We start from the raw sequence: 26,528 nt of genomic DNA, 5'->3' as shown, positions 1-26,528 counted from the left end.
AGGGAGGGAGGAGGGGGCAGAGGGAGGGAGGAGGGGGACGGGGGAGGGGAACAGGGGTAGGGAGGAGGGGATAGGGAGGAGAGAGGCAGAGCGAAGGAGGAGGGGGAGGAGGAGGGGGAAAGGAACAGAGAGGGAGGAGGGGGCTAGGGGGAGGGGGTAGGGAGGAGGGGGGAGGCTAGGGGGAGGCAGGAGGGGGGCAACAGGGGGAGGGAGGAGAGGTGCAGGGGAGGGGGGAGAGGGATTACCTCAGGGACACTTACTGGTCCCCCCTTCACCTTGGACCCTTTATGACACTGGGCACTGGTGACCCTCTCTTCCTTGGACTCTAGTGTAACGGTTTCTCCTGACCTTTCACGATCCCTGAACTTTGATTTTAAAACCTGTTTCCATCACTTTCTCTGTTACAGCCTCGGGTAAGTTGTGCGAACTCAGGGTAGTTGAGGGAGGAGGGGGGAGGGGGAGGGGGCAGGGGCAGGGGCAGGGGGGAGGGGGCGGGAGGAGGGGGAGGGGGAGGAGGGCGGGGGCAGGGGGAAAGTTGCGGGGGCAGGGGGAAGCGCGCGCCCGGCGCGGGAGGGAGGCGGGGAGCGCGCCGGGCCCCCAGCCCGCCCCCAGCCCGCCCCCAGCCGGCCCCCGCCCGCGCAGCCCGCGTCCCTCCCCTTCCCTCCCCTCCCCCTCCCGCCCCGCAGCAGCCCCGCCGCGCCGGGTCCCCGCAGCAGCCGCCGACGGTGCGTCAAGAGGGGCGGGGCCAGCACGCCGCCGCCGGCCCCGCCCCCGCCGAGGCCCCGCCCCCTCCGGCCGAGAAGGGGCGGGGCCGGCCGGCGCAGGGTCCGGACTCGGAGGCGCTGCGGGCCGGGCGGTCGGTCAGTCGGTCGGTCGGTCCGTCCGTCCGCCGCGAGCCCTGGCCGCCGCCCCCCGCCCCCCGGCCCGGGGCGGACGCAGGGAGCCGAGGCAGGGCGTCCGGGGCGCCATGAGGGGCCGCCGCCCGGCCGGCGCCGCGGCGGAGGGGCTGGCGGGCTGAGCGCCCGCGGCGGCCGAGGCATGCGGGGCCCCGGCGGGCGGCTGCTGCAGGCGCTGCCCCGGCTCCTGCCGCCCGCGGTGCTCCCGGGGCGCGCGGGGCCGCGGGCGGCGGGCGGCGGCGGCGGCGGCGGGGGCGGGGCCGGGGGCGGGGCGGGCGCGGCGGCGGCGGCGGCGGCGGCGGCCTCGGGCGTCCTGCTGGGCGCCTGCCTGGAGCGGCCCGGAGCGCCCGCGGCCTCGGAGCTGCCGGCGCCGGGCGGGGCCTCGGCGGGCGGCCCCGGGAGCGGCGGCGCGCTGGGCGGCGTGGCGGAGGCGAGGGGCTGGCGCTGCTGCTGCCTGGGCAGCACCTGTTGGTGCCGCAGCGCCGCGCTGGTGTGCGTGCTGGCCGCGCTGTGCTTCGCCTCCCTGGCGCTGGTCCGCCGCTACCTGCAGCACCTGCTGCTCTGGGCCGAGAGCCTCGACTCGCTGCTGGGCGTCCTGCTGTTCGTCGTGGGCTTCATCGTCGTGTCCTTCCCCTGCGGCTGGGGCTACGTCGTGCTCAACGTGGCGGCCGGCTACCTGTACGGCTTCGTGCTGGGCATGGGGCTGATGGTGGTGGGCGTCCTCATCGGCACCTTCATCGCCCACGTGGTGTGCCGGCGCCTGCTCGCCGCCTGGGTGGCCGCCAGGATCCAGAGCAGCGACCGGCTGAGCGCCGTGGTCCGCGTGGTGGAGGGGGGGAGCGGCCTCAAGGTGGTGGCGCTGGCCAGGCTCACCCCCATACCTTTCGGGCTCCAGAACGCCGTGTTCTCGGTAAGTGCGGCCCCGCCCCCCGCCCCCTGCGCCCGGCGCCCCAGACCCGCCGGCGGGGCCTCCGCGGGAGACCTGCTGCGGGAGGGACGGCCCCTCCGGGGCGCAGGCCCGTCTGGCTAACAGGCGGCTTTCCCCCTTCGAGGGGGAGACGCACAGAGGTGGAGAGGACTGAAGAGTGCACATTTTACCCATTGGTCTTTTTTTTTTTTTCCTGCAGCAGCTTTGGCACCAGGGAGCAAAGGTTTCACATTCCTAGCTTTTTTTCCTCTTGCTTGCAAAAATGCATCCAGGAAAATTAAAAAAAGGCGTCCAGGGTTTTGACCCAAGTTTTTTTTTTTTTTTTTTTTAACGACCCACGGCTGAAGGAAGTGCTTGGGTAAACAGCGCAGGGAGTAGCTCCAGAGTCCGTATGACAGTCTCCTAAAATTTGTTAAGAGGTCCTTTCTTCATAAAGGAATTTGCTGTGATAGAATGCAAAAGGGGAGATCCTCCTGCTTCCTTTTTTTTTTCTTTTCTTTTTTTTAAAGATTTATTTATTCTTGAGAGACACAGAAAGAGAGGCAGAGACACAGGCAGAGGGGGAAGCAGGCTCCTAAAACTTGTTAAGAGGTCTTTTCTTCGTAAAGCAATTTGCTTTTGATAGAATGCAAAAGGGGACATCCTCTTGCTTATTTTTTCTTTTTTTTTTTAAAGATTTTATTTATTTATTTGTGAGACACACAGAAAGACAGGCAGAGACACAGGCAGAGGGATGAGAAGCAGGCTCCCTGCAGGGACTCGATCCTGGGACCCTGGGGTCACGCCCTGAGCCGCAGACAGACGCTCAATCACTGAGCCACCCAGGCGTCCCGCTTATTTTTCTTTAGAGGAACTTGGTTTTGAAATCACTAGGTAGGGGATACAACAAAATAGGACAGATAACCTTTTGCCTAGTGAGCATGTTTTTTTTTTTCTTTATACACCCTTTCTACACTTTTTTTTTTTTTTTGCCTCGTATCCATATGTTCTGCTTATCCAACTTAGTTTTCTCTAGCTCGGTGCAACTGATTGAGGAATAGAAATACTGCTAGTGAGGAGACCATCTGACTGGAGGAAAAGAACCCAGTCTTGACAAACTTCCTGACTTTGGAACGAACGCATCAGTGACTCTATGTCCCTGCTTTCCTCTTTCCTAAGGTGAAGGGATTGAGCTAGATTACTGAGTTCTCCAAATTCAATGATTGTAAACTACCAAGAGTTCAGTGATTAGGTGATTAGTTAGTGATTAGGTGATTAGGTGATTAGTTCAGTGATTAGTGATTAGTTAGTGATTTCCAGGAACTCAACCCTTCAGCTTGACTTAAATAATGTGTGTGTGGAAGTAAAGGGTTACAGCACTCAAAACTGTAGGAATAGATGTATTTTATACTATGGTAGTGATTCTGACACATTGTATTGTTTCAAAAATAAATTGTTAGGCTCTAGAAGCTTTCTCATCTTGTTTTGTATTAATATTTCCAACCGCTGATTCCTAAAAGATAAAAATTGGTGTTTTTAGGAGTGTGGTATCCTTTTAAATATCTCCTGATTCATTATTTTGAATGATTTTTATCACCAATTCCTAGCGCACCAACATATTATTTTCACAAGCTGTAACCACCAGGTTAAGCAATTTCAATAAACTAGCAGTTTACCTAAAAAAAAAAAAGAAAGAAAGAAAAAAGAATTCTAACCCTACCATTTTTGTGATGAAATCAAGAATTTTTTTTTCTTAATTTTTAAATTCCTTTTGCAAATCTCATGTTGATTCTACTCAATAGCAGTGACTGTAGAATGAGACTCATGGAGGTGTGAAAAGAGATAAGGGTCTTTTTTTTTTTTTTGTAGAGAGGAAGTTTAGTGTTCTAAGTTTAGTGTTCTAAGTTCTTAGTTTAGTGTTCTAAGACTTTGGAAGAGGGTTGGGACTAAGCGGTAAAGAGTTTCTTTCTGTTAGTTTGCCTTTTTTTTTTTTTTTTTTTTTTTTTTTAGATTTTATTTATTCATGAGAGACACAGGCAGGAGGAGAAGCAGGCTCCATGCAAGGAAGCCCGATGGTCTCCAGGGTCACGCCCTGGGCCGAAAACGGCGCTAAACCGCTGAGCCACCTGGGCTGCGCTCCTTGTGCTTTTTCTTGTTTTACCTACTGTGTGCTTCCTATCCTAAGCTCTTTCCAAATGTCATTTCTAATCTTTAAACCATCCCTGCATAGTGTATTTATGAGTATGGTGTAGACTGTTGTTTAACAGTTTGGAGCACAGGACTGACTGCTCTGGAGTCCTACTGTCTGCACAGAACCTGTTGACCTTGGTCAAGTTGCTCATCCTCTCTGTGGTCAGTTCATTATTTGCAAAATGGGGAAACTAGTGGTTACTTACATCATAGGATTATTATTGGGAGAATTACACAAGATAAATACATACAGTAGAACCTAGCTTAACAAACACGTGTTGGTTTTTGTCACCATTACTATTGTTCTTACCCGAGGTCACTTGGGTACTAAGTAAATGGTAAGGTAAACCTATGCGCTATGGTTTGATGATAGGGTCCCAACCCATGGTTCTATTTCTTCATTGTATGTTTAGTAGCTACTGTAGTCCTGGGTATATAATGAGAACTCATATATTTGTTAATTAAAAATAAAACCATTTTGGGGTGCTTGGTTGGCTCAGTCAGTTACGCATCCAACTCTTGGTTTTGGCTCAGGTTCTGACCTCAGGGTCCTGGGCTTGAGCCCCATATCATCTTGCTCTGGACTCAGTGGAGAGTCTGCTTAAGGATTCTCTCTCTCCCTCACCTTCACCCTCTCTTCTCTCTCTCAAATAAATGAATAAAATCTTTAAATAAGATAGTTTTTTTTTAATGTTTTTTAACATTACATGAATAAGAAGTTATACTTTGTGCTTGAGAATAATGTAAGGTAATTATGTAGTTGAAACTGCACTTGACAAGGGGTAACTCTTTTAAGTTGGTGCTGTGGGGTCAAGAGAAAAGAAGGAAAAAAATGGAAAACAGCCTCTTGCAATAGATATCATTGGCATAATTTTACTGTGAGAGAAACAGAGGCTCAGCCCTCCAGGGACTTTCTCAGGGTCACTCAACCACCAAGGGGGGAGCTTGAAACCAGGATGGGCTGATAAGGTTTGTCATACTGTTTTTTACTCATAGCCATAGCAGGGGGGATCGTAGAGCCAGGGGATATAGTCTGTTACAGCTTGTTCATTTCTTAACTACCTGCTTTTTAGCAATGTCTTCCTTCCTTCCTTTCTTTTTTTTTTTTTTTTTATCATTTTTTTTTATTAGCTCTTTCGACCAAAACAGTTTACTGAGTTCTCCCAGGGTATGTGGGTGAAAAGAAAGTTTAGTGTAGGCTGATTCTTACTTTATTATTTTTTTTAAAGATTTTATTCATGAGAGACGCAGAGAGAGGCAAAGGGAGAAGCGGGCTCCCGGCTTGGGGACTCGATCCCAGGACCCCCGGATCACGCCCTGAGCCAAAGGCAGAGGCTCAACCACTGAGCCACCCAGGCGCCCGAGGCTGATACTTATTTTAGTCTGACTTTCCGAACTTGTGCCCTCTCTGGCTTCATTCCATCTTCGTTCTGTCTCCAAACTCTCTACCCCTACCCCTCTGCCTCCCCACTTTCCAGGCATGGCTCTCTTGTCTTCTTCCTGTCATTTAAAAAAAAATCCTCCCCCTCCCACCCCTTTCTCCTCTATTCCAGCTAAAAGTCATTTTCTTAATGCTCGTGATTAAAGAAATTAATCTGAGCTTACCTTAAAGAGGAAGTAAGATGTAGTGGTCACGAGAGGCATAAGCTTTGGAAATAGTCCTGGACTGGCCCACGCTGAGTTATGAGGGGGCAGTGAGCTGGTGCAGTGAAGGCTTTAGGTGTTTGCCCGGCACACAGGCAATTCTCAGTCACTGTTGCAGTTATTAGTGGTGAAGGTAGTGGTATTTACATTTTAGACCCAGGAACCGGATCGTAAAGGTTAGTATATAGAAGAAGGGAGGGATCTCTCCTTTGCTTTGTGACTATGACGGACTGTATTGCTTTGCTTTTTCCACGTGTGCTAAAGAGGGGTAAGGAAGCTGACGCTCTCCACTTTTGAAACTACTGAAATAAAAACATACATATACTTTATAGTAGCAGTTATTAGATCAAAAGAAATGTAATTTCCCAGGTACCTATTGAAATTTTTTCCTTTTTTAAAAAAACACTTTTTTTGGGGGGGAGGGGAGTTGGGAAATATTTAAAGCTCCCACCTCCCCCGCTTTTAATGTAATCTTGTATCTGTAGTTATTACTGCCTATAAAGACAGATTTATAGACATATAGTTTCTGTGTGTGTCCCTAAGTATCGTTCTGACCTGGACACATGTCTTGGATGAGCATTTCTTACAGCTGCAGTCAGGACAGGTTAAATTATGCTGTAGTTAAAACCCCTAAATCTCCATGGGTTAAAACGTAAAGGTTTACTTACCTGTGGACACAGAATCAGGTTCAGCTTGGTTTGGGGAAGAGGCAGGGAATCTTTGCTCTGGGTCACTTGTCAGCAGGCTGACAGCCATCATCTTTCACTTCGTTACTGTGACATGGTGAATTGCACACTGGTTTTTCAAGCTTTCATCTGGAAATAATCTAACTTTTTACTGGCCTGAACAAGTTACCTGGCCAGCAAGCGGTAACTTCAAAGAGCTAGGCATGTGCCAGGAAGGACCTAGGACTGGGGTGTTCGGTGGCAGTCTCCATGACTCTGTCACTTGATTATCTCCCTTCTCTCTCTCTCTCTCTCTCCCTCCCTCTCTCTCTGTCTCTCTCTCTCATCCCCCACAACTAATCATTGGCTGAGTCCTATGGATCTTAACCTCCTGAAAACTTCTATTTGACCTGCTACCATTACTGTTTCAGGCATCTCTGCCTCCTACCTGGTCTCCTTGCCTTTGGACCAAGAATTGCCAACTTTCTCTCTCTTCAGAAAGATCTTTCTAAAATGCAAATCTCTCTCTCTCTTTTTTTTTTTTTTTAAGATTTTATTTACTCATAAGACACAGAGAGGTAGAGACATAGACAGAGGGAGGAGCAGGCTCTTTTCAGGAAGCCCGATGCAGGACTCGATCCCAGGACCCCAGAATCAGTCCTGAGCCAAAGCAGATAGATGCTCAACTGCTGAGCCACCCAGGCATCCCCTAAAATGCAAATCTGATCTTGTTGCTCTCCTTTGGGAAACTCTCCGGTGGGTTTTCTTTTCCCCTAAGGATAAATTCCAAACCCTCTTAGCATACATACCTCTCTCCCAGGTCTTGCCTTTCCTCAATTACTAAGTGCTCTTTGATGTGTTAACTTCTTTAATCCTCAGCATTCTAGGAGGTAGACGTGATATTTCTGATTCAAACAGCAAACCTGTCTGTAGCTTTGAAACGTCAGGTTCTCCTTTTTCCTTTCATTTTCCTTAGAAGAAACTTGCCTGTAACGTTGGAAAATAAAAACATTCACAGGAATAACATCCCAGTTATTACTCCAAACATCCTACGTGTAGTGAGCACGAGCGTAGTCTCTTAAGATCTGCTCTCAGATGTCCCTTTGGAGATATCTGGACTTTCTGTAGTTTTGTTTTGTTTTGTTTTAAGATTTTATTTATTTATTCATGAGTGACACAGAGAGAGAGGCAGAGACACAGGCAGAGGGAGAAGCAGGCTCCATGCAGGGAGCCCGATACGGGACTCGATCCCAGGTCTCCAGGATTGCACCCTGGGCTGCAGGCAGCACTAAACCACTGCGCCACCAGGGCTGCCCCTTTCTGTAGTTTAAAGTTGCCTTCTGTGAAATGTCGGTTTTAATCCAAAAAGTATCATGTGATAATTGGTTGACATGGGTAACAGAATTCATAATGGTACTTGCAGCTTCCAGAGGGGAGATCCTAAAAATAGTCTCTCTTTTTTTACTTTGGTCATGGAAAAGCTTAAAAAAGTCAAAGATCTGATAGGTTCCATTCCTTAAATAATTCCCCATGGGAAATTTTGTATCCATCATCATTTAATCTTTGAAACCTAAAATAAAAATATGAAGCATACCATGAAAGATTGTCTTATTCATAGGTTGTATAGATTTACATATATGATACCCCTTAATCATCACAGCAGGTCTTGGAGGAGCTATCCATGACTAAGAGGAAGTTACTTAGAGGACTGGTTATCACTTGAAATCAGACTTGGTTCTGACATTTACTGTGACATCTTGAGCAAGTTATGGTTGCTCTTTAAAGCCATACTTTCTGTTGTAACATGTGTTTAATGATACCTGCTACGTGATGTGACGATACATAGTTGACTCATTATTTAACATTTCCTCCTTTCCATCCTCTGCATTCCAAAGAGAGGACATCAAAACTCAGATTTTTTTTTCTTTTGTAACTTAACAAATATTCGTATTACACTTAAGCTGTTCTAACACGCGCATGTTACTTGCTTGACACTCCTATCAACTCTAAGGCTCATTTTACCACTAAGACAACTGAGGCACAAGGTGGCAAAGTAACCCAGGAGCACGCAGTTAGTGAACGGTATAGAAACGAACTTACCCATGGTTCTGCTGTTGGTCCAAGAAGAGCTGAATTTCTCAGAGATTTCCTGATTCCAGGTGCAGAACACTTGCCCTACAGCCCAACGCATAAATGTAGGGTGGACCTCCTATGTGTCAGGCTCTGGGCAAGGCTCTATACAGTTGAATTAGACATTATCCCAGGACTTTAGAGCAGGGGTCGACAAACTGTGTTCCCTGGTTGGGTCCACCATCCGATTTTTTATGGCACCCAAACCAAAAGGTTTTTTTTCATCTTTAAATGATTGGAAAAAAATGTCAAAAGAAGAAGAATATTGTGTGCACGTTACATGAAATTCAAATTTCAGTGCCTTTTAAGTAGCATTATTGGACTACAGCCATGCTCATTCATGTTTGTACTGGTTGTGCCTCATTTTAAGCTAAAACGGCAGAGTTGCGGCAGAGACTCCATGGCCTACAGAGCCTAAAATATTTCTTACCTGGCACTCGATAGAAAAAGTTTGCATTAGAGCTTCAGCAGTGACTAATAAAACAACCATTAAGCCTGGGCCCCTGCATCTGTAGGACGAGGCCCTTAAGCTCTCCTGTATATCTTACTTACCTTTGCATTTAAGAAAATTATCTTTTTAAAAACAAAAGCAATAAGTACCTGGGTACTGGGAGTAGAAGGCAAACAAAGTAGAAATGAGTAAATTTAAAAGTACAAGACCTGGCCCCATCACCCTGGCTCACTTCTCAGTGAAATCATTTTAAAGAATTATGTGTTAGCAAACTGTTAATCACTTACTTTATTTTTGTGGGTCCATAATTGGTAAAAAACAGCAACAGAAAGATTTTCTGTTGGTTTTGGGAGGGCAAGGAGCTGTGAAACCGGGGTGCTAACTAAATGACAGCAAAAGATAATTAAAGATGAACTTGAAGCGAATATAACTAATGTATTTTCCTCACCTTTGCACTGAGTAGTCAAGAAAAAAGAGTTTTAGTAATTTAGCTCACAGTTGAACTGAAATTAATTTTACAAGTAAATAAAAGTTTTGGGCTGACTCGTGATTGTAAGACCACAATTATGGTAAAGTCTTAGCCTCGTGGACTTTTGGGGACCTGTAGTTCTGTCTCAGTTCCTCTGTGACTTTGGTGAAGTCATTTAATGACTGGCCCCCAGTCTTCTTATTCGTAAAGAAAGGTTAGACAAGGTCTCCTAGTTTGCTCTTAAGAAGGCAGATGTTCTGAGCAACAATTTAACATCCCTCCTTCTTCTAAGTTTGGCAGTAGTATGTTTTATAAAAATGTTTTCTCATCTTAAATTCTTATTCTGTATTATAGTTATGACCATAGATTCAGATACAGATGATGGGTCATGATACTTGTCACGGTTCCAGCATTATCTAATGATCCTTTCTTCTCACTGTTAATACTGAATCACTGCAGTATTTGTTTAGCAGCGTTCATTGTAAAAATTGAGAAGTATGGCTAAGTACAGAGAAGAAAACAATCATTAAGATTTTGGCGTTTATTTTTGTAGTCTTTGCATTAATGAATGCCTGTGCTTTCCTTATATGACACGGGGAGTGATTCTTGTGACCTTTTACTGGATGTAATGAACATTTTGGTCATTAAGTGTGGTACAGAATGACTTAAAATGGACACTGTCAGCTATGGTTTTCTCTTTGTATCTTTATCCCTGCTGAGAGCTGGGTCTTAGGTATAGAAGGCATTAGATAAATTTTTGCTGGATGAGTAAAAATAATAAGCCTATGTAGTTTTTCAGCTCTACCAATAAGATCTTTTAAATTTATGTTCCAGAAAGTATATGCAGTGAAACGTGTATTTTTTTTTTTCCGGGGAATGGGTTAGTGTGTGTGTGTGTGTGTGTGTGTGTGTGTGTATTAGATTCTTTTTTTTTTTTTTTATGATAGTCACGGAGAGAGAGAGAGAGGCAGAGACACAGGCACACACACAGAGAGAGAGAGAGAGGCAGAGACACAGGCAGAGGGAGAAGCAGGCTCCATGCACCGGGAGCCCGACGTGGGATTCGATCCCGGGTCTCCAGGATCGCGCCCTGGGCCAAAGGCAGGCGCCAAACTGCTGCGCCACCCAGGGATCCCTGTGTATTAGATTCTCAAATGGATCAGTGACCCCTAAAATATTTACGAACCATTAAGAGCACTTCCTAATTTAGGTACATTGAACTAATGAAAAGGTCTGTATGTATGAAGGTGGCCTCTGAATGGCCTCTGAATTGTAGGTAGACCTACTGACCTACCCATCTTTGTCCGTAGAAGCCCATACATTGAAGGCCTCTTCAGCTGTTAGAGTGGGGTCTCTCAGAACCCATGCCTTGTTTTTTTTTTTTTTTTTTCTTTCCAGTAGCAAGACTTTCCCCAGTACTTTCACAGTTGCTGCTTAACAAGAGGGCCTCAAGCTTGACATTAGGTTGACCTTGGAGGTTACTGGAAATCCTTCCAGTACTCATTCAGTATTCACCTAATAAGTAACTGGTAGGTACCCAACCTGTACCCACTGCTATTCTAGATGCTAGAGTCATAGCAGCAAATAAGGCAAAGTTCATCTCAAATCCTTTAAAGTGCTTGCAGTCTAGGAGATCAATAACATTCCTAGGTATGGTATGGCATAAATTTTGCTGATAATTTTCATTTATGACATTATTTCCTTTTGAGGGGTTGGGGGAAGGTGTTTTCGATTTTTGAACAACTAATTGCAAGTGGACTTTCTGTCCTAACGTCTTTATAAACAGGAATTATGAGAAGTCTCCATGTTTATAAATAGTTTTGATGTTACAGTCCACATCCAATGAATATTGGTACGTTTAGCACCTAATACATAGTAGGCATCGTGCTAGAGACTAAAGACAGAATGAAGAACAAGACAGGTCCCTTTCTTGACAGAATTAGTAGCCTGGGGGAAGGGCGAAGGGCAAACAGATGGTGAAATCTTCTGTCACTCTCTAGTGTGAAGAGGATGGGGAGGGTCTAGTGTCCTATCAGAGAACTTGAGAGCTATTCTTAACACAGGCCTGGGAGCTCAGGGAAGGTTTGCTAGAGACATCCATGACTGAGCAGTGAAATACGGTTGAGGTTGAGGACAAGGACTTTTGCCCAAGTAAGAGGAGTGGGAGGAAAGATAGAAGTTTCCTTGTCAGAAGGAACAGTGTACAAGGGCCCAGAAGGAAAAGAGAGCAAGGAGTGTTCTAAGAACAAGAGAATTCTGATGTGCCTGGAACATAATGTGATGTGATCATCAGAATCTGGGTCGTCAAGCACGTTGCCTGCTGAAGTGAACCCCAACCTTACTCTGATGGCAGTGGGAAAGGATTAATGCAGGACTAGATTTGCATTTTTAAAAGATTTCTTCAGGATTTAGCATAGGTGGTGAGTGGTGGGGAGGTCTCCCTGTGGAAACTAGAGAGGAGAGAGACTGCATAGGGATAGAACAGACAGTAGGTAGATTTTTTAGGGATTTAGCAAGTGGACGGACAAGACAGGCAGGAGGGAGGAATGAGCCTGTCACTGACTTCTGAGGTGTCTGGCTAGAGGGACTGTGATTGGGGACAGAGGGGGAGAGGTATGTTGGGGAGGGAAGGAAAAGGAAGGGTGAATAAGTTCATGTTTTTTTCTTACACTGGTTGTGAAGTTTTTATATTTCTGGAGGTGAAAACCACCGTTGACCCTCAAACGACGCAGGGTCGACCCCCACCCCGCCCCTGCTCAGTCACAGATCTACATATAACTTCTGACTCCCCGAAAACTTAACTACAAATAGCCTACTGTTGGCCGGAAGCCTTAGGGACAGCTTAAGGAGTCGATTCACAGATATTTTGTCTGTTATTACGTACAGGTAATGTATTATCTACTGTAGTCATATAATAAAGTGTGCTAGAGAAAAGAAAATCATACAGAAGAGCAATACATTCACAGTACTGTACTGTATTTTCTGGAAGACGTCCGCGTATACGTAGTTGTAGTTGCCATTTGCAACTGTTTGTGAAATATCGATAGTATTTTGAGGATATATATACAGTAAAGCACAGTTTGTCAAATAAATAGTAATTAGATGAAAAGATGAAACCATATTCATTTTCATTTCCTTTGACCATTCCTTTCTTAAAATTATTTTGGGGGTTTACGATTTTTTTCTATATATTATTAGATATGTTTTTAATTGGAATTTACCTTCATTGCAACTTTCTCGATTAAACAGCATCCTTGGGACACCTGGGTGGCTCAGTGGTTTGGCGCCTGCCTTCGGCCCAGGGTGTGATCCTGGAGACCCGGGATCGAGTCCCACGTCGGGCTCCCTGCATGGGGCCTGCTTCTCCCTCTGCCTGGGTCTCTGCCTCTCTCTCTCTCTCTCTCTCTCTCTCTCTATCTGTGTCTCTCGTGAATAAATAAAAAGAATATTAAAAAAAAACAGCATCCTTATTGTATAAGCCAAGAACATTCAGGAAAGCATAATTTGCTGAAACTAAGATTGGCAGAACTGTGGATAAAATTCGAGCTCTCCTGAACACAGATCACCTTTATATTCTTCATTAGATCCATGTCAAGATATTCAGTGTAAAAATTATGTAGTTTCTTAGTGGATTCACTTAAAGCCGGTAAAGCCATTGCATAAATAGCTGGAAACTGAGAAAGTGGGGGGGGGGAGCTTTTTGGGGGGAGCTGTACTTTGTGCTGTGCCTGAGGGGCAGCAGCCCCCACTTCCAGGAGCATCTGAGTGATCCATCTGAAGATAGAGGTTTTCTTACTCTCAGCCCCAAACATCAGTCAGCTCTTGCTCTTTGGAGTTAAGCATTTTTCTTTTCTTTTTTTCTTCTTTTTTTTTTCCCCCTCCCCCTCTGAGATGGGCTCTCTGTTTTCATGATGTCTTTGGTATAAGGTCATGGTCTACATTAACCCCTACTGGCCCAGAGAAACAAATCACACCTCTAACTAAGCAAAGCACAGTACCTTCGGGAATAAGAACGCAGGTGCCTCTACGGTGCTTCTGGAGGATTAAAAGCATCCTTTTTAAACTCTTCCTGGAGTTTTAATGATCACAGAAGCTGAGCCACAGGATAACAATGACATCCCCGCTTGAGATTTATGTTTTTCAAAGAATGGAGCTGGATGCCCATCCTGAATAGGATATGAGCTTAGAGGAAATGCTGGAATAATTTGCAATCTGTTCATCTCAACGAAGTTAGTAAACAGTCGAAAAATGTGTGTGTCTGTGTGTTGCTGTACTGGTTAAATTATTTGACACTCCAGCAGAACTCGAGAATGATTAGCCAAAATCCGTTTTTTACTCTCTTTAGACATACAGCTTTTCAGAAGGGACATACATATAAACAGTGACCCCTGCTTTTTCCCCAGGATGAGGTTTTTGTCATAAAAGGTTTGGCAGAAAAAAAATAATAATAATAATAAAAAAATAAAAGGTTTGGCGAAATTTGATTTCTGCTTTGGACAAAGGTGTTGTTAAAGAGTTGAGTTGCAGGATCCCTGGGTGGCGCAGCGGTTTGGCGCCTGCCTTTGGCCCAGGGCGCGATCCTGGAGACCCGGGATCGAATCCCACGTCGGGCTCCCGGTGCATGGAGCCTGCTTCTCCCTCTGCCTGTGTCTCTGCCTCTCTCTCTCTCTCTGTGTGTGACTATCATAAATAAATAAAAAATTAAAAAAAAAAAAAAAGAGTTGAGTTGCAGGCTTGTTTCCCGTTTAGGAGATGTGCTTAACATCGCCTTTTGGGTATTACTGATTTCACATCTGAATGTCAGTTTTCTGTTTTCCTTAGAGAAACTTCATCACGCTTAAAGACTATGGACTGAAGCTTTGCATTCTGATATTTTGGAACTTAAATACTTAAAGACAACTTCCAAAACATGTAATGTTCTATTATTAACTGCAATATCATGATTTTTGTGATTCATCGTTTTGCCGTGTGTACCCATTTTATACATTTGGCATGTTCGTTCTGTAGGAAGGTCTCTGTCGCTGTAGGTACCCCAGACTGACAGAGGAGCCTCTCTTCACCTCGTTCTTTGACTAGGCTCTCCGGTGCTCTTCTCCTGGATACAGACTCGTTTCCCTTTTCACCGCAGGCCCCTAACAAGTGTCACCCCAAGTACTTGCCTTGTACAGGGTTCCCTTTTGTGTGCTCTGTAAACTACCCAAACCCCACTGCCAACCGCACTGGTACATCCTGTACCTTCCATGCCACATTGTCCTTGCTCATTCTCAGAACACCTTAGCTTCCCCATCCCACCTGTCTCTGCCTGCCAAACCATGTTTTGTTTTCAGAGTCCATTTCAAATGCCTCTTCTTCCACATGGTTGCCCTCTGGCCCCTATTCCTGCAGCTAAAATTAATCCCTGTTTACCCTTTAAGATTTCTCCAGAATCCCTTATCGCCTATTTTTAGGTAGTTGATGTGTCTTTGCCAGTGTGTAAATCCTTTGAGGTAGGAGTCGTATCTTCCTTTCTGTCTCTCGCAGGCACCTGCCAGAACATCTTGGCCTGGGCAGCATGGAGTCAGTAATTATTTAGTTAAATTGTTAACCAGTCACTGTAGTATTTTTTCCAAACCAGCAGTGGTGGATCTCCAGCTAACCATCTGAGTAGAGATGAATGTAGCTTTATTGAAAGTAGGGATTACACATTCATTAGATTGGGTTAGATTGTAGTTAGAGTAACTGTGGGTCACTCTTAAAATACCAGATCTTGGGGCACCTGGGCAGCTCAGTGGCTGAGCACCTGTCTGCCTTTGGCTTAGGCTGTGATCCCGGATTCTGGGATCCGGTCCCGCATCAGGCTCCCTCCCTGCGTGGAGCCTGCTTCTCGCTCTGCCTGTGTCTCTGCCTCCCTCTCAGAGTCTCTCATGAATAAATAAATAAAATCTTAAAAAAAAAAAAAAACCTACAACAACAAACATCTTAACATTAGCAAAAAGAAAAAAAGTTTGGTTAATAACACTAGTAACAACAATAACACAACATTCTTATCCAGAAATGTTTCTATAATTACTCAAAATCTTTTACCTCTCTTGCTAAAGTTTGATGGTTTTGTTTATAGTATACATTTCTTATTCGTGTACCTCTAAGCACTTGTGTTGTTGTTATACTCTGACCCTGGAAACCCATAAAGAAATGCAAGTAGGAAGATGTATATTTAAAACTAATACCAAAAAATAAAAATAATATCCATATAAACTAGAATGCATAGGATAGAGTCACAAAATACCATTTTTACTCCCTCAAACTAGGAAAGACCAAAATTTGGTACTTTAAGTTGGTACAAAGTTTTATGTAAATTGAAATATGACTTGATAATGAATCAATCTGCTTTAATCTGCTTTTCTAGATTACTGATCTCTCCTTACCCAACTATCTGATGGCATCTTCGGTTGGACTCCTCCCTACTCAGCTTCTGAATTCTTACTTGGGTACCACCCTGCGGACGATGGAAGATGTCATTGCAGAACAGAGTGTTAGTGGATATTTTGTTTTTTGTTTACAGGTGAGTTTGAGGCCAAAGGTCTTTTTTATTTTGATTTTTTTTAAAATTTTCTTTTTGTATGGCATTGCTGATTTAAGCCTAACGTATTTCATTGAAAATAATTTAGGAGGATTTTTCCCTTTTTATATCTTTTCTTGTTCTCTTTCAATTATACTTTATATTTTGACATTTACATTTTAATTGTGTGGTTATATGGAAGTTTATTGAACTGAATTGAAACTTATTAAAAATTCTTGGGCAGCCCGGGTGGCTCAGCGGTTTGGCGCCTGCCTTCAGCCCAGAGCGTGATCCTGGAGTCCCAGGATCAAGTCCCACGTCGGGCTCCCTGCAGGAAGCCTGCTTCTCCCTCTGCCTGTGTCTCTGCCTCTCTCTCTGTGTCTCTCATGAATATATAAATAAAATCTTTAAAAAATAAATAAAAATTCTTTAAAAAAGAGATTGAGAAAAATAAGGTTCTTTTTGCAGTGATTTTCAAAGTTCTCATTCTTTTTGAGTTTTTGTGAAGTGTTAATACTATCTGAAGATAATTTTAGTGAGATTTGGTAAAGTTGGGTTTTTATCTTACCTTTTCTTCAAATTATTAAACTCTGCAATTGGTAATTTTAAAAGGGTATTATACTGGCAATGGAAATTTTTTTCTAGTACAATTTGATGTAGAACAATTTTTTTTTTTAAGAAAGTATTGCTTTATTCCATTCCATTTGTAGTCCATTACAAATTCAAATAAGATTTGTGTAATGGACTGGTACAAATTGACATGCAAATTATAGTATACCTACAATTACAAGATTGATAAAAAATTCTGCTATGTAGACATATTTACTCAGTTCCTTTAAGTTGCAACAGGAAGAGTTTAAAAAATCCATTTCTTTAGTCGTGTTACATGTCCTTCCTGAGATTTACCAAAATATGAAATCACCATAACTTTTGATGATTTAGCAATAGTTGATAATCGCTTTTACTGAGAGCTTTATATGCTGTATATTTAAGCTCATTTAATCCCTACCCAAAGACTAGGAGGTATGTACTTTTATTATCTCCAGCCAATTGTGTACATTTCTTCCCAACTCTCAGCAGTGGTAAACTTGAAATTGATCGTGGCAGGAGTATTTAGACCATGGAAAATGGCAGGTGCTCCAAATCAAGATTCCTATCTCATCTCCAAGAGCTAGTTTATCGGCACACCAGTGGAGAGTAATTTGTCTAAAGTCACAGCTGCAAGGGGTAGAATCACGATATGAACCAAGGCATTTGACTCTGTAAACTATGCTCATAATGAGGACTGTTGTTTACTGAGTGGATGACACTGAGGTAGCCAACATCTTATTGGTCCCTTAACTTGATAGTTTTAAGTTTTATTCTTAAACGTACGATATCATATTGGAAATTTAGTGTTAGCAGTATTCTCAACTTTTGAGGTACTATATTGTATTAAAATCACTATGATAAAGCCAGAGTTGATTTTCTTTCTGTTTTTGAGTACAAGTTCAGTAAACCGAGTAAACCCAGGAATATTTACATTGAACTATAAAGCTTATCAACTAAATGGCTAGTTTTAGGAAAAATTTTGTAATATTTTTGACATTCAGGGAATCCCTTTTTTTTTTTTTACTTTTTTTATACAAAGTTTATATATATACACATACACACATACATAGGTATATGCATACACACACACACACACACAAAGAACCTAAATCTAGGTTTAGAGTTTTTTGTTTTTTTTTTAATTTTTTTTTTTATTTATTTATGATAGTCACACACAGAGAGAGAGAGAGAGGCAGAGACACAGGCAGAGGGAGGAGCAGGCTCCATGCACGGGGAGCCCGATGTGGGATTCGATCCCGGGTCTCCAGGATCGCGCCCTGGGCCAAAGGCAGGCGCCAAACCGCTGCGCCACCCAGGGATCCCTAGGTTTAGAGTTTTTATTATAGTTGATTTATTTTTATTAATGTAGTAGGTTAATCACATCCTAAACTTTTTATGCATTATATCTACATGGTAATTTATGTTTATAATTATCCTGAGGTACTATAACAGTCTAACATATACTGCATTCTCAGATTTTTTTTTAGTATAAATTTAAGTACCTTTTATGTTTTTCTAGTTTCCTGAAAATGAATAATCCATTTGAAGTATCTTTTCCCCTTTACATTATGTTTGAGTAATTAGAACTTGTTATTTTCAGTAGGTTTCATACGATTTTTACTACTTGATACTTTATATTTCTGCGCATCTTAGTGAATCATTCAACTGTAATTGGTAGAATTATACTAAAACAAAATAGTTCACATGTTTGTCAGAAGTGTTTCTAAAAATACAGGGCCTTCTTTTTTTCCCCATCAAGTTCTTACCCCTTTGAGTTGACAAATTTAAGCTTAACATATAAGATGGGGGGGAGAAAGAGCAAATATTTCTTAGCCCTTAACATCTGTGAAAAACAATAGTAACTACCACAACAACAAAAAGTAAAGCTGTATTTATGCCTCAGTTTTATTTATTGATGTTACTTATAGCCTCGTATATTTCAGAAGGGGTTTAATTCAGCTTACAAAAGATACACAGGAGAATAAAACAGGAGGGCATATAAGTCCTCTTGAAGAGGGAAGTACATAGGAGAAAAGGATGAAGCTTAGGTTAAAGTTAGTAGAGTAAAAAAAATAATAAAGTTAGTAGAGTAAGTGTATTCATGAGGTTTCTCATATTTTACTAGAAAGCCACAAATTTGCCTCTGAGCTTTATAGCCACCTAAATAGAATCCAGTATCTGTAAAATTAAGCAATACAAAATAGATCCAACTTGGATTCTGTGATCTCTCAATTCTGTTACTCTTCTCCATGCCCTATATTTTTCTGTGTACCCACCAGCCAAAACCCTGGATGAATCCAAGTTTTGATATGCTTTGCACCTGTTGTTTTCAGGAAGTCATACAACCAGATTGGTAATATTTAATTCATTGTCACAAACCTTCTGCTGGTTTCTCAACATTACCCCCATTTCCCAACTGTTTCCTTTGTCTTCCCACTCCCTCATTTCCTTAATGACTATTGCAAACCTATCTCAGCCCCTCACAATTTTGACTCCTTTATCCCCATTTTCCTCGTCAGTCTCAACAGATCACCTCCTTTGCTTACCAGAAAAATCAGAAGCCTTCAAATGAGAAAACCTGTAATTTTCATCTAAGAAACCCACTAATAATCTTCTGTTCTGCTCAGGCTCTCAGCTTGCTCTCCACTTGACAGTGGAAGAGATGCCTTTGTGTAGAAGGATTGTCCTTTTACTTGCGTTTGATTCTCTTGTTTTTAAAACAAGTTTTTTTGTTTTTTGTTTTTTTACATTTCACTACGGTGGTGGCGTGTTGGTAAAAAAAAAAAAAAAAAAAAGTGCAAATTGCCGGGCCCTCTGTCTAGAAGGGCATCTGGGGAAAATCCCATGTAAAGATGTAGCCAGTGTACGCTCACTAGGAACCTAAAAAAATTTTTTTCTGCTAGATTTAAGCGTACTTGCTGTGGCTGTCATGTCATTGTTAACTTTGTTGAAATCAGATGTACTTTCCAGTTCTCTTCTGGCTTGATCTCTTAGCAACCTAAGATTCTGTTAACCATGCCCTTTTATTAAAAAAACCTTTTTTAAACACTTTTAAAACTCTTTAAACCTTTTTAAAACACTTTCTTCTCTTAACTATTTAGATTTTTTTTTCCTGCTTACCTGGTTCATTTATCAGTATCTCTTCCTCTTTTCACCCCAAAATTGGTGTTCCTTTCTGTTCTTACTCTGAAAACTGTCCTTTTTGGCAAATCCTGTTACTGTGGTGGCTGCTATCATGTTTATTTGTGTAAGGACTCCCTTAATACAAGAGCTCAGCCTTCTTTCCATAGATTTGGACCCATTCCCTGAACGGTTTGGGTATCTGTTAGGCACCTCAAATTCAGCATGTCTGAGGCAGAGCTTAGCATCTCATCTACACCCTTCCTAAGTCGTTTCTAACATCTTTTCCATGTCTTTTCATGGCATCACCATAACACTGATAAGTATCAAACCTTGGGTTTTCAGAAAGCAGATCTTGTTTTTTTTTAAAGAGAGCTAACCTGTTAGAGAACAAACAGAAGATTTGAAGGCCCACCTTTAAAATACCTAATTTGCTCAGAATTATATTGAGGAATGGATACCTACTTACTAGTGCCCCCCCCCCAAAGGGTTCCAAATTCCCCTCTTGGACCCCCCCTCACCCCGTGTGCTCTGCCTCTATCCTTCTCCCACTACCCTCAATGCTTTCCCACAAAACTATTAAAATTATGAGCATGTTTAATTGAAACAGTGTTATATTTTAGGGTCACTATGGTTAGAGCAGCCTTTGAAACTTACTGGGTCATTAAACATCACCTGTTCTAATAACCTTGTTGCACTGAGAATATTTGCTCCAAACTCTGAAGAACTGATTTACAAATGAAGTTTGGAAGTGCCATTTAGAAGATGTGTACTGCCTAAACATTGTGATGAACATAGAATGTTAAAGCACATTAACACATAAAGAGGAATCACAACTTCCTATTGGACAGTGGGAGAAGCCCACATAGTGATGTGAAATCATATCACTAGTTGAGTGGCTAAACCTAGACCAGCACCTGACTTTCATTTCAGTGCTTTTTCTAGTATCCCTTTGACTCGCCTTTTTTTTTTTTAATCACCATGTTTCCCTTTATTTTTGTTTTTCCCTAAGCACAATTTCATATTCACGATCTCTTGTCAATTTCTTTTGAAGTTTATTGGCATTTCATTTTTTAAAAGTGGTTCTTAATATTTTAAATTTTGGCTGCACGGAGGTAGTTCATGTGCATATGGTAGTGCTTCTCTCTAAATGGACTTAGGAATACCTATGGACATTTATAGTCATGCAAGATATGATATTACATTAATTACATGAATAAAATTCAGCCAGCAGACCTCTGTTATAGACATTTTTTTTTCCTTGAAAGAAGCTTTTTGGTACAAAGAGGCAAGTTTGATTTGTATCAAGCAAACATCATTTATATAGATTAAAAGGGATGTATATGCTTGCCTTGGGTTAACCTGATACCCTATGTCGGTTACTTATATGTTGTAGCCTCTACTCCCAGTAGAAGCAGCAGAGGAAAGCATAAATGGCAATGGTGATAACCTATTAAAATTATTACCTGACCATGTTTAAGTAGCGTCCTGCTTGAAACATTTCTAACCCAAATATTTATTGGGTTTATTCTTCCCTCTTTTTTCCGTGTAAAATATTATTAACCGTAATGTTTTGTTTTTATTCACAGATTATTATAAGCATAGGCCTCATGTTTTATGTAGTTCATCGAGCTCAAGTGGAATTGAATGCAGCTATTGTAGCTTGTGAAATGGAACTGAAAACCTCTCTGGTTAAAGGCAATCAACCAAATACCAGTGGCTCTTCATTCTACAACAAGAGGACCCTAACATTTTCTGGAGGTGGAATCAATATTGTATGACTCTAATGAAATGTATGATTGTCAAGAGCTAGTGTGCTGTCCAAGGTCTAGTGGTCACCTTACTAGTGGGCAGAGACAAGTTCTAATTGTATTACGGCACAAACAAAACTGACTGGTTTTTAAATTGCACAATTTTTTTAAAGGAAGATCATTTTCTGGATATGTAAGTGTAAATGTAGATGCAAATATGGGCTGCACCTCTTGATCATTTATTATGCCCTCAATGGCCTATAGGTCTGCACTTTAGTGTTTTTTTAATTGTTTTCTTTCTGGGTACTTATGAACAGAGAAATAACCCAAATATTTTTCTGCTTAGTGTCTTTATTTATAAAGTCCATGAATATTAGTCGTAAGCATCTTCCCTACTTAAAATGATGAGTAAAAGTATATACTTTTAAATGTATGATATTCTTTAGATGTTCTTTGTCCTTTTCAGAAAATGTAGTGGTTTTTTTGTTTTGCCTTTTGTTTTAAATGGGACCACTTTGCTTCCGTTTTCCAGACTAAGTTAGAAATAGACATTAACTTTTGGTTGAATGTATTTTCGCAAGCATCATTGCAGGGCCATTTACACCTATTCACACAAGCTTAAATCCTACATTGTGGGACTGAAGTGCTCTTAAGATACTTTTTTATTTTCACTGTGTAATATGCAAAGCAAAAGGGAAATCATTTAATGGGTGGTGGCTCAAATTAGAACCCATGTTCTTCATTTCATCGGCTTTACTCTCCTTAGATCTTTCATCAAAGGGCTGTCCCATTGCAGTCTTACTAAAAAGTTTTAGTAAAATAAACTTCTTTTTCTTTTTATATTCATCTTCAGCTTTTGAGATAAAGATTTTTTCCTTTAAAATGATGGGCTTACCATCATTGAAGATGTCACTCAGGTGGCCTTGTTTGATCAAATCGCCTTTTTAAAAAAACAAGCTTTAAAATCATGTTTATAAGTCCACTGAATTACATATATGTCCCCATAGTCTTCAGCTTTAAAACTATAATGTTAATACCCAAATTTGTATTATTTGCCCTACAATAAGGTAGGTTTATTTGATTTGTTTTTTTGGTACTTGTTTTTCTCTGATAAGACTCAGGAATTCTGAAATGTGAAATTAAGTCTCAATTCTTTCTCTTGTAGCATGAATTGAGTGTATTTATTAGTAGCACTTAGGAGTATAGCATACAATAATTTGGCATATGATTAATATGACCTATGTATTACTCATATATCACCTTATGTTTTTAAAATGGTTTAATTGTGAACTTGATTCGTTTTTTTACAACCCAGATTATAGATACAAATGCAAATTTTCCAGTTGGTATCTCTTTTTTTTGCCATGAAAATTCCACCTTATCAGAGACCTCCCATTTGCCTTTTCTTTTCTTTTTCTTTTTTTTTTTTTTTTTAAGATTTTATTTATTTATTCATGAGACACACACAGTGAGAGAGAGGCAGAGACACAGGCAGAGGTAGAAGCAGGCTCCACGCAGGGATCCCAACGTGGGACTCGATCCCGGGACTCCAGGATCACGACTTGGGCCAAAGGCAGGCGCTGAACCGCTGAGCCACCCAGGGATCCCCCATTTGCCTTTTATTAGGGTAAAACCTTTGCCCTGATTTATTAAAGTGCGAAAGAATTCTTTGGAAGCAGAGTATTCTAGTCTTATGCTAGAGACACATTGCACTCGATAATTTTAACGCGTTAAGTTTTTTGCTTGATTGCAGTTATAATTGTTTTCCTTTCCTTCATCATGTATAAGTTTTCTCACCTTTGGGTCACAGTGAAGTTCACTGATATGTCCACATCAAGAAGACCTCAGTGCAAATGATCCAAGAGGCACCTGATCCGAGAGTCTACAGTAGTTAATTGGCCTCCAAATCCTTCTTTCTTTCATTGATAGAAAAAAAAATAAGATACTAGAATATTCTTATTCTTTTTTTATCCTAATTATTTTTATTTTTAAAAGTAATTTTAGTTTAATAATCTCAATGAACAATATGCTTGATTTATTCTTCTTTGCCTAACCTTGACAATATTTTTCTTGTGCTTCTTGTTTGTTGGTTAGTTTTTGTTAGAGGAATCATTTAAGATCACTCCTTTCAGACTTGTGTTACACTTCATGTATTTTGAAGTGCATTTATTTACTTAGCATTTTGTAACTTGAATAATTTCACCAAATAAATACCTTTTGGTAGTTTGTAATGAGTTCTTCCAATTATTGCATTTTGCTTCATACTTAAATATATAAAAGGTAGAAGAGAAATAATTTTTCCATATGCTGCCAATTATAATTTTATATAATAAAATCATCCATTTTTACTTAAAATAGTATGGATTTACTATTTCTAAATTACTAATGTAAAGCTGCAGTTTTCCTTTTCTTGACTATTTCTGGCCTCTAGGTAAACAGCAATCTATTATATTCATGTTATTTGATAGCTGAATTTGGTTACTGGGTATTGGACGTGCTCTCTATAAATTTTATGAAGCATTGCCATGCCTTATTCACCCCATCTTTAACCTTGCATCCCAGATTTATGGCAGTAACAGATTTTATAGGTTCCTTTTATGTTGCCCAAATAATGCCTCCCGTTATAGAGTGTGTATTTGTAAAATAAAATGTTTTTATTTTGCAGTATAAAGTTGTTTTATGCACATTTTAAAAAGCATACAACATACCTAATTTCTAAATCTGATGAAAGATACATTCCATTTTTAACTCTTTTGGGCCTTTTCCTTAGTTTCCATATATTTTGGTTTATTGTTAAATGTTTTTGTTTACTCTTTGCCAAATTTTGTCATATAAATTGTTTTTAAAGAGCACATCTTTTTAAAACGTGTATGTGATAATTTACTAAGTGCTTTCATGTCCATTTTCATTTGATCATCTGATTTGTGAAATAACTTGAAATCTGTACCCTTTGGTTTATGAAAATAATAGAACCAGATCTCTGTCATTAGAACATGTGTTTTGAGTTTGTGTTCAAAAGTGACTGTGTGGATTTATCCAGAGCCAGCCATACTCGTTTTATGTACCTCGTAACCAACTGCAAACCTTCCTAAGATGACTTTGCTTTTATAGGGTCAGATATGACTCCAAAACATTTCTCTCCTTGAGAGGCTAAGTTCAGTAGTTTCTCTTACTTATCCTTGCTGTCACTGAGCTAAGTGGTACAGCTACCAGCAAGTCCCAGCAGTTCTGTGTGTGTTAAATGTGCGACGCTGATTTGGACTGTTCTTGGGGAAGGTGCTATGTATGGCTTACTTACGTCAGAATTTGTGGGACTAGCTTTAGAATGCTTGAGAAAGTAGCTAGGTGTCTGCCAGGGTGATACGGGCCAATCTTCAGATGCATGGTAAATCCATGCTATTCAAAACCAAGTGGCATTCGCAGAGAAAAAGAAAGGTTCATGAGGACCTCAGGAACAGTGATACTGACCTAGGGTTGATGACTTGACTTCAGTGATGGAATTTTGTTTCGGGGGCCCCTCACTTACCAGAACAATAGCTAAAATAACACTCTCTGGTTTTTTAGATTGGACATTGCTGATTTCTATTACAATAAGCTATATAGGATATAATTCTTTTAAAGCTCATCTCTTTTTAAAAGCCTTTAAAGAAGGGAGAGGAATCACCTGTGTCCACAGAATATTTGAAACTCAGGAGTTCTAATAACTTTGCATATTGAACTTGAACTGTTAATTGCACAACTAAATTATAACTTGGTACTTCTAAATTGCTGAGTGATTGCTGCAAACTATTTTCTACGATGCCAGAAGATTTAAAATAGATAATTCGAAGGGTGATAATTGATATCCCAGATCACTTGTGTGCCTGAGAAAATAAAAAGTGATATTTTATGTTCCTTCTTTCTTCTCATTCTTTCCCTCTATAATTTAGTGGACTGTATCCATGGGAAGGAGCAATTTAGGAGGAAGGGAGGGTGGAATGGATGGAATGGTGGTAACTGACCCTAGATGGAGGATGGTTATGGCTACGGCTCTAGCAGAGGCCCTGTGGAGAAATGATTCTGATCTCTAACATTGGCACTTGCTTTTCCAGTTTGGTTTTTCTAATACCCCTAAGTCATGAAATGCTACCCGCCTGTCGAAAAAGTCCTCAGTCCTTTGTCCCAGGCTGCAGTAATGTTTACGATGCCTTCATGATACTGAAGGACTTTCACCAATATAACCTCCCTTTGATCTCTACCCTCCTTCCATGACTTTCCTTGAGGGCATATTTTGCTTTCATAACACTTTCATCTCAGCACCTAGAATAATACCTGTCCTTGATCATTTGCAGCAGGTCCCATACTGTCATGTGTACATTTTTTTTTGTCCATTTATGGTCAAAATGGCTTGCTAGAACACAAAATAGGCCCAAGGCGGGGATACTACATGTCACAGACTGCTTTCAACCGGAGAGGTGCCTGTGGAGCACTCATTGGGTAAGCGCGTGTGGCAGTGCGTGTGCTCATTACCCAAGATTGTTCAGTACTTTCTGCCGTGCTCGCCCTCCTGAGTTGAGGCTGCCTGTCAGCACTCATTGTGGGGAGAACAGTAGTACACTGTATTATGAGTTCAGTATTGAACATCTTCAGGGATGCACTCAATGCACGGCGGCACTAACATAGCATATGTGTGTAGGGTAAATGTAACCACTCTGCTATGTTTCGACAGAGTTGATTATCCAAACAATCATTGCTAGCTGATATCGCAGTCCTAAAAATGACTAATATTCTGTAGGCTAATTTGTGGGTGGAAGGCTTAAAAAAAATCACAGAGACGTGGAATAGAAAAGAATGAGTAGAATTGCACTGAACCAAAAAAGAGTAATTTGAAAATTATAAATTCTTACAGTAGGTATACAATTAGAGTGGTTGGTTTTTTGGTTTTTTTTGGGTTAAGATTTTTTTTATTGTCTTTAGGGATAGGTGGAGATAGCGGGAGAGCTAGAGGGAGCATGAGCAGGAGGGAGCAGCAGAGGGAGAAGGACAAGCAGACTCTGTGTGGAGCACAGAGCCCCAACCAGGGCTCAATCCCAGGTCATGACCTGAGCCGAAACCAAGAGTTCGACGCTTAACTGACTGGGCCACCCAGGCGCCCCTAGGGTAGTATGTTTTAATGTAAGTGTGTTTATCCTAGGAT

The 26,528-nt window shown here is 41.5% G+C and overlaps 1 protein-coding gene across 1 annotated transcript; it reads left to right on the top strand.

Annotated features, from left to right (window-relative positions):
- Positions 1 to 836: 836 nt before the first annotated feature.
- On the top strand, positions 837 to 25,241 carry TMEM64 (transmembrane protein 64). The gene is made up of 3 exons (XM_055303454.1): positions 837 to 1,806; positions 15,738 to 15,893; positions 21,191 to 25,241. The coding sequence occupies exons 1-3, from the start codon at positions 1,039 to 1,041 to the stop codon at positions 21,380 to 21,382; spliced, it is 1,116 nt and encodes a 371-aa protein (XP_055159429.1). The 5' UTR covers positions 837 to 1,038; the 3' UTR covers positions 21,383 to 25,241.
- The last annotated feature ends 1,287 nt before the right edge of the window (positions 25,242 to 26,528 follow it).

The sequence above is a fragment of the Nyctereutes procyonoides genome, unplaced genomic scaffold, assembly GCF_905146905.1.
Source record: "Nyctereutes procyonoides isolate TBG_1078 unplaced genomic scaffold, NYPRO_anot_genome, whole genome shotgun sequence".
In the NCBI taxonomy this organism is placed as follows: Eukaryota; Metazoa; Chordata; class Mammalia; order Carnivora; family Canidae; genus Nyctereutes; species Nyctereutes procyonoides.
Note: the sequence above shows the minus strand (reverse complement) of the source record. Positions and strands in the feature narration are given on the sequence as shown.